Below are 12,071 nucleotides of genomic sequence, written 5' to 3'. Positions count from 1 at the left end.
AAACCACATGAGGTCAAACTTATTTAGCCCTAAAACTTTTACCATTCTTAACTTTCTTGGTTGTATGATAACTTTGAACATTCTTTAAAAAAATAAAAATTATTCTTCTAACTTTCTCGTTATCTTGTTTTATTAGAGAAATACTTGGTTTCCATCTTTTATCTATCTCTTATTCATTTTCATACATGAATTTATAAAAAATGGTAAAAAAATGTGAAAAAAATGAATATAATGTGTAACATCTCTCGTCATTTAAACATTTACACCCGTATGATATGCCTCCAAAATACAGAGTCTAGCTCCACTGTACGTATTTTGGAGGCATATATGTTGAAACTCGTGGACACCAATTCAGCATAATCGGGGAAAACGGCATAGTAACGGGCCTTAGGAGCCGTGGTTTCAGAGTCCTATAGGGTGGGATGCATATATTGTGGCCTTGTGGTGGAGCATAAATCCAAGGCCTAGGCCACAATCAATTGGCGGAAGGAAAAGTAGTGTACGTGCTATAATGTGAGAAGCCACAATCCAGGAACTGGCGTAGTCCGCAAGATATAATTATATTAGAGCCGCCACTCTCAATGTCATTTGCTCACTCAATACGTCAGGAACTTGGGTCTACAATTCCGAGCCTCTGACTTGGAACTTTTATAATCACTGTAACATGCATTTAGTCCATAAAAACCATTAGCTCACTGAATACGTCAGGCCATGGCCAATATGTATATATATCCCTATATATATATCACATGCTCATTATATATCATATATCCCTCTCTCAACGTACACTTTTCCTGTATAAAAACTGCCACTTTTTTGTTACCGTAATTGTTTCTTAGTTGCTTAATTTCTACGGTTGGGAAGAGTTAGATGGCAAAATCACCAGAACAAGAGCACCCGAAGAAGGCCTTCGGATGGGCGGCTAGGGACACTTCGGGGATCCTCTCGCCCTTCAAATTCTCGAGAAGGTACTCTTTCTCTTTACTTGATTCGTTTTTCCACAAATGCATGCTTAACATTTCGTGGTTAAATTGTGATACAAATGGTATATAATATATATGCCCGCAGAGCAACGGGAGATGAGGACGTAACGTTCAGAGTTCTTTATTGTGGGATATGCCACTCGGACCTTCACATGATCAAAAACGAATGGGGGGGCACGTCCACCTACCCACTTGTCCCCGGGTGTGTTTCCTAGCTAGCAAATTCTCATTACTCTTCTATATGAATCATCCATCTACAATCACTACTTTCTCTTTATTTTGGAGGAGACTATTTATTTATTTATTTTGCTGGGATTGAGTCGTCTAAAAGAAATTCAGCAAAACCTTTCAATTTTTCTGATGCATTAATGAAAGTTTTGCTTTCCTGGCATGGACGTAATTAAATCGTAATTTTGATGAAGATGGTTAGCTTATTTTATTTCCACTATATATCATGGGTTCGTTTTAAATTTCGACTTGCAGGCACGAATTGGTTGGGGAAGTGACAGAAGTGGGGAGCAAGGTGAACAAAGTTAAAGTAGGAGACAAAGTGGGCGTGGGATGCGTGGTCGGTGCATGCCATTCCTGCGAGAACTGTATGAATGACCTTGAAGTTTATTGTCCCAAAATGATTCTTACCGACAATTCTTTTTACTCCGATGGAACACTCACATATGGAGGCTACTCAGACACAATGGTAGCTAACGAGCGCTATATCATTCACTTCCCGGAAAACATCCCACTTGACGCCAGTGCTCCCCTACTTTGTGCCGGGATCACAGTTTATAGTCCTTTGAAATATTATGGTCTCGCCGAGCCAAGTAAGCATATTGGAGTTGTTGGCCTAGGTGGACTTGGTCATCTAGCTGTTAAATTTGCAAAGGCTTTTGGGGCGAAAGTGACGGTAATTAGCACCTCCATTAGCAAGAAGGATGAGGCTTTGGAACATCTTGGTGCTGACTCATTTTTGCTTAGCCGTGACCAAGAACAAGTGCAGGTAAATATTATAGCTTACATTATGATCTTCTCATGATAGTTGTACTTTTTGATAATGGTGTTAAATCACTCAATTGTCCTAAAAGTTTTCAGTTTGTAAGAAAAACTAAATTTAATCATTTAAATAATATTTTAACAATCTCTATCACTTGTGGGTTCAAACTCCGTTTTAATATATAAGGCTCAACACGTGTAATATTTAATTAAAATTAAAGGTAAATGAATGAGAGACAAAGTTAGAACTCATGACCTCTTCTAATATCATGTTTAAATCATCATTTGTCTAAAAAGCTTAAGCTTATAAGAATTGATAAATTTAATCATTTAATTACTACTTTATAAGATTGGGTTTGTAATTGGATACATATATTAAATTTGAGCAGGCTGCCAAGAATACAATGGATGGTATCCTTGATACCGTATCTGCAGCGCACTCCATTTTGCCATTAATTGATCTATTGAAGTCCCATGGGAAGCTTGTTTTGCTGGGAGTACCAGAAAAGCCACTTGAGCTACCCGTCTTTCCTCTGCTTATGGGTAATTCTATAAGACTAACAAACTTAATTTGCAATTGATATATATATATATATATATATACATATTTGTATCCTTTTTTATTCATTCATAGTCATAGAAATAATAAGAGTTGTTAAAACAGGAAGGAAGACGGTTGCTGGTAGTTGCACTGGAGGAATGAAGGAGATACAAGAAATGGTAGACTTTGCAGCGAAACATAACATCACGGCAGACACAGAGATTATTCCAATGGAGTACGTGAACACGGCAATGGAGCGCCTTGCTAAGGGTGATGTTAGATATCGATTTGTCATCGACATCGGAAACACCTTGGCCGCTACCAAACCTTGAAGTTCTTAGTTTTCTTGTATTGTTTTCCAATAATTTTGTTTAACAAACTGCGTCTATATTCTTGTATCTCTACTCTACAGGAACCTTGTTCTTTTTATCATATGATAGTCATTAAATGGTTGTAGTCATTTCAAACAACACATTTTGTTATTACAGTTGTTACAAATGAAGATGAAAAGGTGTGGCTGTGGAACGGCCACACTTTTTCTTTGCTTTTCGGTCATTCCAATTTTCCAAGGTGACTTCAGTGACTTTTTTTTCTTCTTCTAAACAATTAAGAAAAGAAAATGAATTACTTCACTTATTTCGAATAGGGACACTTTATAAAATATACGCCAAGAGATGCTCTCAGGATATATACCAACTGAGGTGATGCTAGCCTCCCTTTTCCAAAGCCACCCAAATGTACTCCATGTTCCCCTTCCATAACATATAAATCAAAAGCTTTTGTCGAATATCTAATTTGTGTATATATCACAAGTAATAATTGGCGTCCCTTCAATCTAACGGTCAAACAAGTCTTACTACATCTAGTTAACAAATTTAGTTACATTGATCACAATTCATACTTAATAGAAATTAAATGAGTGTTACGTGGTCTATTACCTGGCAATGCTGACGTAATAAGTGATATAGGAACTGTCACGTCAGTTTGTAAACACGATAAGTATCATGTGAACTATTACTGGTATATAGTTCATATTTTAGTGGCTAATGATATGGTAAGTGTAATATAGACCTATCATATTGGTTTGTAAGGAAATTATAATAAAAGTTGTTGTACCCATAACAAAAATGTGAAAAAAAAAAAACATGAATTGTCACGTCAGTTTACAGGTATTATGTGGACTATTACGTGACAGTCCATATTTAGCGACTGATGTAGTAAGTGCAACATAAATTATCATGTCAGTTTGTAAAAAAACTTATGATAAAAGATGTACTACCCCTTACAATACTTAAAAAAAAAAAAAAAAAAAAAAACAAAAAAAAAAAAACAAAAAAATTGCTCCTCGGAACATGAACATTTCTCATATATAGAGGTCGATCGACCAATTTGCACTGAATAGCGTAGAACAATAAAAACGCAGGCGAGCATTAGGTCCATGAGAGTAGCCTGGTAAGCATATATTACGCATATGGTAAGTAAAGCCCTCAATCATAACCACTTATATATGATGCACGTGATAGGGGCAGAAGGCAAAACCCTTTACTTCTAAGGTCTCGCTTCGATATTGCTCCATCATCTTTCCTCAAACCCTGTCATATATTAATTATTAACAAATACAAATCATATCAAACAATTTTTATTGAATATTGTAAATGAAAAAACATTTCCTTAATACTGACACTACAAAAATAGAGGTAGGTTGACACGTGCAGTTTGACACGTGTACAGTGTTGTACACGTGTCAAACATTTAGACACGTGCACTTTGACACGCGTCTTACGCGTGTCAAATGTGCACGACATTAAGTGCACAATTTGACACGTGTATTGAGATACACGTGTCAAATTTGACACGTGTATCTCAATACACGTGTCAAATTGGTTTGGCACGTGTATCACAAATACACGTGTCAAACCGTTTGACACGAGTATTTTAAATATTCGTGTCAAACCAATTTGACACGTGTATGTGATACACGTGTCAAACACGTGTCAAAGAGTCTTGACACGTGTATCACATACACGTGTCAAATTGGTTATTTTTTAAAAAAAAAATTCCAAATTGAATTTTTCATTTAAATAAATTTTTAATTTAATTATTTAATTGTATTTTTAAATTAAATTAAAAATACGATTAAATAATTAAATAAAAAATTTAATTAAATAAAAAATCCAATTTGGATTTTTTTTTTTCAATTTAGTTTTGTTATTGGTTATTTAAAATTATTTGGTATAATAAATTTTCGTTATTTCAAATTTTATTATTTCCGACCATAAATAACGCAATATTGATTTTACCGAAAAACAGCACAAAATCATATTACACAAATCATAAGTTAAGAACGTATTCGTTAACTACGCAAATATTTACACATAAAAATTAATTACACAAAATATTTACAAATCTGAAGGGCGTCCCTGCGAATCACGAGGTACCGTCCCAAGCGTGTTCTCGCCAACCGGCGATTGCTGCGCAAGGAATGGTGTAGCAGGCGAAGGTGTAACGACAATGGAATGCTGGCTCAGCCGTCGTCCAACAGGCAACAACGTACCAACCGTTGTCGAATTACCTGCAAATAATATAGACAATTAAAGTATATAATATTACTTGCAAAATTAAATGGGTAATTAAAACAAATTGAAATTAATTTTGTCCTACACACAATATAAATCATACCTGCAGATGCACTACTAACAGACGACGTACTACCTACGTGTGCAGGTGAAGACGTAGTACCAAGACATGGTGCTGATGCTCCCATGGAGGACATGAAGACCTCAAACTGTCGCATGCGCTGCTCCAACAGGTCATTCCTCACTTGCTCAGCTTGTAGCTCCGCTTGGATCTCTTCCATCTTCCGAGCGTGTTCGGCCCAATCCCGAGACGTGCCCTGAGATGGTCCCCCCTGTGACCGAGGCCTATATGAGAAACATGTCCCTCGAACAGGTGTGACATTCGGCCCAACCTGCCGAACCCTCCCTGCATACTCAGGCCTCCCAACCGCCTGTTCGTAAGCGTCGTTCGGTGCCCAACGCACCGTGTCTGCGGAGACGCTTTGCGTAGCGGCTGGATCATTGGATAAACTCTGCGTCATCCTCTCCTGTACGTCGTCAACATGAAAAAGTCATATATTGAATAATGACAAATCACACATAATTTTAAAAATAATAGTAAATTAAATCAGTAGCATACGCATAGGACCCGTGTACGTTCGTTCACGTAAGTGCCGTCCTTCCTTGTGTGGGTCTTCACGAACGACGTGGCGCGAGTGGGGGGCGTGCCAGATGTACATGTCTGTCGTCATGCAGTTGACATATATAACAAACAGATAGCGATAAAAATAGTATAAAGAAAAATAAAAACAATTAGCAACAAATATTAAAAACATAAACATATATATTTTCATACCTCCTCGTGATTAAATCTGGCATAACTTTTAGATCCCGTACAATGAGGAAGGTCATTCTGCTCGCGCAGCCTCTTCATCCGTTCAGAGGTTGCCTACGCATTGAACATGAAAATAAAAATGTAAGCATTGACACACTTAAATTAAAACTAAAATTAAATGAACTGTTATTAAAAAACCACAACATTTTCTTGGCCTACATACGATTTTATGCTCACGGCACCAATCTCTCAGCAGGAACTCTACATCTTCTGCGTCATAGTTGCCAAAAAAATTGTCCGGCATTCTCGCACGGATACTCTCGGGCATGTCACCGTCTCTAATACATAGTTTGGTTTTGAACCTCGACTTCCACGAGCGGTGCTTACGGCCAATATCACATAAAGCCTCCAGTTGTGCCCTGCGCGCGTCTACTGATACAGGTAGATAGAACTCCTCCTGCACATTCAACACATTTTTATAGGTTTAAAAACTTCAAGAAAAACATTAATCTCAAGTTTAATTCAAATAAATAATTAAATTATATTCATAGACATACCATCAGCGCGTCCCACATTGCCTGCTTAATCTGCCTATTTACCCTCGCCCATTCGTCCCGCATGTGTATGTAGGACCCACTACTGATCAGCTTGCCCTCAGCCCACTGAAATCGATTGCAGGCCCGTCCTACAGGTTGTATAGCAGCATTGTACTGCAATACAACCTTCTTCCCCCTCGGGAGCACCCAGTTTCTCGCTGGGTCGTCAATCACCTCATAATAAATGGTCCCGTCTGGGTTGTACCCTAATGAAAGAAATATTCAACATTTAATCATAAGACTAAAGAACATATATATATATATATATATAAACAATTTGTGATCAAATATTTATTTTTTTCTAAACAAAAAAAAAATATTTTGGTAACATAATATGAGTTTTAAGGATGTCTAAATATGTACTTACCCATCAACCGAATCTGCTCAATCCCTATGTGCTGGGTCGCTGGGTCGCCCGCAACCTCCTCGCCAACCCCTCCGGCTGGTGGAGCCTGCTGATCATCATCTGAATCCATATCCTGGGGACTACCGGGGGCCAACTGATCGGTACCCAACATCGCAACGTCCTCCTCATGGGTACTCTGGCTCCCCCCCACATCTGGCATCTGACTCTTACCGGAAAGTGGCATCTGACTCTTACCAGATAAAGGCATCTGGCTCTCTACATGCCCCGGGCCCTGACTCGCCCCCGATGTTGGCATCTGTCTCGCCCCCAAAATCTGGCCATGCATCGCCGCCTGTGCCGGTATCTATCCCAACCCCACGGCCGGCATCTGCATCTCCCCGGTCTGTGACAGTGGAAATCTACCATCCTGCGTCTCACTATCAAGGTTACACGTCATAGGTCCACTATACGTATACGGAAAGTACGGCGCATAACCCTGTGGCCCGAGGCCCTCTCGCACCCACCATCGATAGGCGTTACCCGGTGGGGTGAACCCTATCTGAGATAATGTCGGCAGCTCCGACAATGGAGAGCTGCAAGGTCCAGCTGTGCTGGTCTGCCCGTGATCTGACGTGGGCACGGCCACCGTACCCGGCAACAATGGTCTATAAGCCCCGTCTGGGTGGTGTGGCCACGCTGCAGAATACAATGCCGTCGAAATAGTGGGCGTGGTCATGGGGGGCACGGGTGGGCTAGGTGCCCGATACGCATAATGAGGGGGTCTCTGGTTCATCAATACCTGCGAACAAATGCAGACAAATTAATTAGAATATGTTTTTTTAATATATTTTTAATGAACATACTAAAGAACAACGAAATTTATGCAATTAATAAAAATTTGTATTGAGTACAAGCGAATTGTACAAACAATATATATATCAGTCAAGTGTATTGAGTTCAAGCTAATTATACTTACAACAAATACATCAATCATTGTATCACGGGAGCTTCAATCGGATCTATGTCGGGCCTGTCGTACTCGAATTCATCATTCGTATCTGGTAGGTCATCAGTGGCTAGTACGAGCGGTACGCACTCATGGTAGGTTGTACCATCCTCATTACTCCCATCCCCCTGTCCAACGTCGTACACATTGCGCGGTTTGGTCCTAACCGCACAAACCCAATTTGGGTTCCTTCCATCTTCTACGTAGAATACTTGATCCACCTGAGATGTAAGCACGTACGGCTCGTCCTGAATCTGTTCTCCCCTGTGGACGAGGTGATTGAAGTTGACAAACACTAGGCCATACTCGTCTATTGTGAATCCTCTGTCCATTGTGGGGTCTGCCCAATTGCACTTAAATAGGACGTACGTAGTCCTGTCATAGTACTCGACCTCAAATATATCGGTTAACTGCCCGTAGTACGTTTCGCCTTCAACGGTAGGAACACATACGCCGCTGTTCTGAGTCCTCCTTCCCACATCATGAGCAAGCGTGCGAAATAATTTTCCATTTACCACGTACCTGTTGTACTTGACCGCTGTCTCCTTTAGCCCTCTACAACGCATAACCAACTTGTGGCCCAATTCCTCCCTACGTTGATCGTCCAGGCCATCAACCTATGTTTTAATTACAAATATTAAACATCACATTGGGTAATTATATTGAACCCGCATAAATTTATCCAATTTCAAATTTACAACTATTTCCTTACATATGCACGGTACCATTCGCAGAACTGCTCATGATGTTGTGCTTCAATAAGAGCCTCCGTAATGCGACCCCTAGTGCATGATCGCCTAAGCGCGTCTTTGTGCATCCTACATTCAGCGTATACACTTATGTAATAATTGTTATTAATACTTTTATTCGAATTCTGCTAAATATAAGGTTAGGACTACTTACGTCCGCAAATTGTGAAACTCTTCAGAGTTGAACACAATATAACAATGAATCTGGTGCATTATCAACCGGTTTATGGTAACACGCGTGCACGCCCCCTTGGATCCATCAGGATTTCTCTGAGGTCTGTTGTGGAATGTTGGTGCGTTATTCAGATACCTTGAACAGAACGTTACCAGCTCGGTCGCTATGTACCCCTCCGCAATGCACCCCTCAGGAGCTGCTTTATTGCGCACATTAGATTTGAAATTCCCCAGACTCCTGTTGTAAACACATACACGACAATTTAATTGTCGTCAATTAGGATTACAATTAAATAAAAATATATATTTACATATTACGCCGAATTTTACCTCTCTGCCGGGTACATCCATCTATACTGCACGGGTCCGCCTAGTCTACACTCGCGCACAAGATGCACGACCAAGTGGACCATGCTGGTAAAAAACCCTGAAGGGAATATCTGTTCTAGCTTGCACAAAGTGATACAGACGTCACCCTGCAGTCGGTCCATATCTTCTTGTGATAGCTTTGTTGAGCATATGCCTCTAAAAAATGCAGAAATCTCCACAAGAGGTCTAACAACTTTATTAGGCAATGACTTACGCAGTGCAATTGGGAGAAGCTGTTGCATCAGTATGTGGCTCTCATGGCTCTTCAAGCCAGAAAATTGTACGGTCCTTGAGCCGAACACATCGTGAAATGTTCGAGGCGTATCCATCCGGGACCCTCACATTTCGAAGAACCTTCAGAAAATTTTCTTTGTCCTCTCTAGACATGGTGTGACAGGCAGCGGGAATATACGTTTTACCATTGGCGGCCGTGAACGGATGCAACTTAGGTCTCAACCCCATTTCCTGCAAGTCCAGCCGAGCTGCCAAGTTGTCCTTCGTTTTCCCTCGTTTTCCCTTTTATATCCAAAATAGTGCCAAGTATATTGTCCATGACATTTTTCTCTATGTGCATAACATCAAGATTGTGCCGAAGCAAATTGTCTTTCCAATACGGCAATCTGAAAAATATACTTTTCTTCTTCCATATAACATCGGAACTCCCTGCACCCTTCTTCCGTTTCTTCTTCTTACCCGCGGTCTCATCCCCAAACGCAACTCCGTCCAACTGTTGGAGAACCTCGTCTCCGCATGGCATAATCGGCGCGCTATCAAATTCTTCAGTACCGTCAAATGTCTGCCTGTTCAGCCGCCACAGATGTTCTGGCGGTAGGTATCTCCTGTGCCCCATATAGCAAAATTTGCATCTGTTCTTTAAGCGTATAGAACGCGTCGATTGCATACAGCAAGGGCATGCCTTCGCACCCCTGTTAGGCCAACCAGATAAATCTGCATACGCTGGCAAGTCGTTTATCGTCCACATCAACTGGGATCGCATAATAAAATTTTCCTTCTTTGAAGCATCGAATGTTCGTACCCCTACATTCCACAGTTCCAGCAACTCATCAATCAATGGCTGAAGGTAAACATCAATATCCATACCTGGTGAGCTCGGTCCAGGGATAACCAGGGAAAGGATGAAGGACGACTGTTTCATGCACATCCAAGGTGGCAAATTGTACGGCACAAGCATTACGGGCCATGTGCTGTGGGATGTGCTCATGTTCCCAAATGGATTAAATCCATCTGCTGTCAAACCAAGCCGAACGTTCCTACTCTCTGCCATAAAATCTGGATGTAAAATGTCAAACGATCTCCATGCCTCACCGTCGGCCGGGTGCCTCAATACGCCATCCCTAGTGCGGCCTTCTGCATGCCATCTCATATAGGGCGCAGTATGCTCAGACATGAATAACCTCTGCAACCGTGGGATGAGTGGAAACCACCTCAAGATCTTCACCCGGCGTTTTTTTCTCGCTGATATGATCTCACCATCATCATCTACATGTGTATCAGCCCTCCACTTAGACTCTCCACATACGGTACATGAATCTAATTCTTTATTGTCTTTCCAGAATAACATACAGTCATTACGGCACGCTAGAATCTTCTCATACCCCAGACCCATGCCACTTAAGAACTTTTTGGCCTCATACGTGTTATCTGGCAATGCCTCATCGCAAGGAGGCAACAACTGATTGATAAATTCGAGAATGTCTGAAAAAATCTTGTTACTAATACCTCCAACGCACTTCAAATTGTACATGTGTACAGTAGCACTCAATTTACTATGCTTTGTACCAGGGTGAAGGGGCTTCTCGCGGTCTTTAACAGCTCTTGGTACTTCAATGCGTCCCCGCAAGAGGTATCTTCGTCAACTTGTTGCGGAAGAGTACTGACGGCTTCAGGAACATCGTGCACGCCGAAGGCGTCACTCAACATGGCGTGCATGTTATCATCCTGTTCCCCGGCAACACCCTCTGTTCTGTGACTTCACCATGTTCAGTGCTACAAGCAACGGTCTCTGTTCCACTGTGATAACTCGAACACTGACCAGGAATAGCGGACCCAGTCGTAGTCTCACCGTGCATATACCACAAATTGTATCCCGGATTCAACCCCCTACCTCCAGTCAGGTGGGCAAGAACGTAATCTGGAGTGTGACGCTGGTTATTTCGACAATACGTGCATGGACAGTAAATTTTGCCATCGACCGCCGTACAGTTACTAATGGCAAATGCCACAAACGCCCTACACCCGTCGTTATACCGTGTCGTACCCCTAGGTGCTGACATCCAAGACTTGTCCATATGTCTCTGTATAGGGTTAAGAGACCGAGACAAATCATACGTCTTACAGTATAAACTTGTAAAAAAATTGTGCATGTCAGGCAAAATGGGGTGTACGACTTTTTTTCCCTTTTAAATGGTTTAGGGTTAAGGGTTAGGGTTTTAGTTTTTTTTTAGAAAGTGTCAGAATTTGTTTTTTTTATTTTATTTAGGGGGTTTAGGGATTATGGTTAGGGTTTAGGGTTTTAGGTTTTTTTTAGAAAGTGTAAGAATTTTTTTTTTTTTTTTTTTTTTTCTCTTAAGGGTTTAGGATTAGGGTTTAGGGTTTAAGGTTGGGGTTTTAGTTTTTAGTGTTAGGGTATTTTAGGGTTTAGAAAGTGTAGGATTTTGTATTTTTAAGGGTTTAGGGTTTAGGCTTTAGGGGTTAGAGTTTACAGTTAGGGTATTTTTTTTTTTAGTGTAGGAATTTTTTTTATTTTTTATTTTTAAAGGATCTAGGATTAGGGTTTAGGGTTTAGGGTTTTAGGTTTTTAGGGTTATGATTAGGATTAGGATTTAGGGTTTAGGGTTTAAGGTTATGATTTTTGTTATGGTTTAGGCTTAGGGTTTTTTTTTTTAGGGTTTAGGGTTTAAGGTTAG

General features: G+C 40.6%; 1 protein-coding gene across 1 annotated transcript; it reads left to right on the top strand.

Moving 5' to 3' along the window:
* The first annotated feature begins 844 nt into the window (after positions 1–844).
* On the top strand, positions 845–2,956 carry LOC133875491 (probable mannitol dehydrogenase). The gene is made up of 5 exons (XM_062313640.1): positions 845–968; positions 1,069–1,185; positions 1,467–1,980; positions 2,363–2,516; positions 2,638–2,956. Exons 1-5 carry the CDS (start codon positions 871–873, stop codon positions 2,844–2,846), a joined length of 1,092 nt encoding a protein of 363 aa, XP_062169624.1. The 5' UTR covers positions 845–870; the 3' UTR covers positions 2,847–2,956.
* Positions 2,957–12,071: the final 9,115 nt, after the last annotated feature.

Source organism: Alnus glutinosa, chromosome 8 (genome assembly GCF_958979055.1).
Source record: "Alnus glutinosa chromosome 8, dhAlnGlut1.1, whole genome shotgun sequence".
In the NCBI taxonomy this organism is placed as follows: Eukaryota; Viridiplantae; Streptophyta; class Magnoliopsida; order Fagales; family Betulaceae; genus Alnus; species Alnus glutinosa.
The sequence above is the reverse complement of the archived record's forward strand: the minus strand, read 5'-3'. Positions and strand labels throughout refer to the sequence as shown.

Coding starts and splice junctions, on each gene's coding strand:
- LOC133875491 (XM_062313640.1), top strand. CDS start 871: ATGGCAAAATCACCAGAACAAGAGCACCCGAAGAAGGCCTTCGGATGG. Junction 1,186..1,466: donor ACCTACCCACTTGTCCCCGG/GTGTGTTTCCTA, acceptor TTCGACTTGCAG/GCACGAATTGGTTGGGGAAG. Junction 1,981..2,362: donor GTGACCAAGAACAAGTGCAG/GTAAATATTATA, acceptor AAATTTGAGCAG/GCTGCCAAGAATACAATGGA.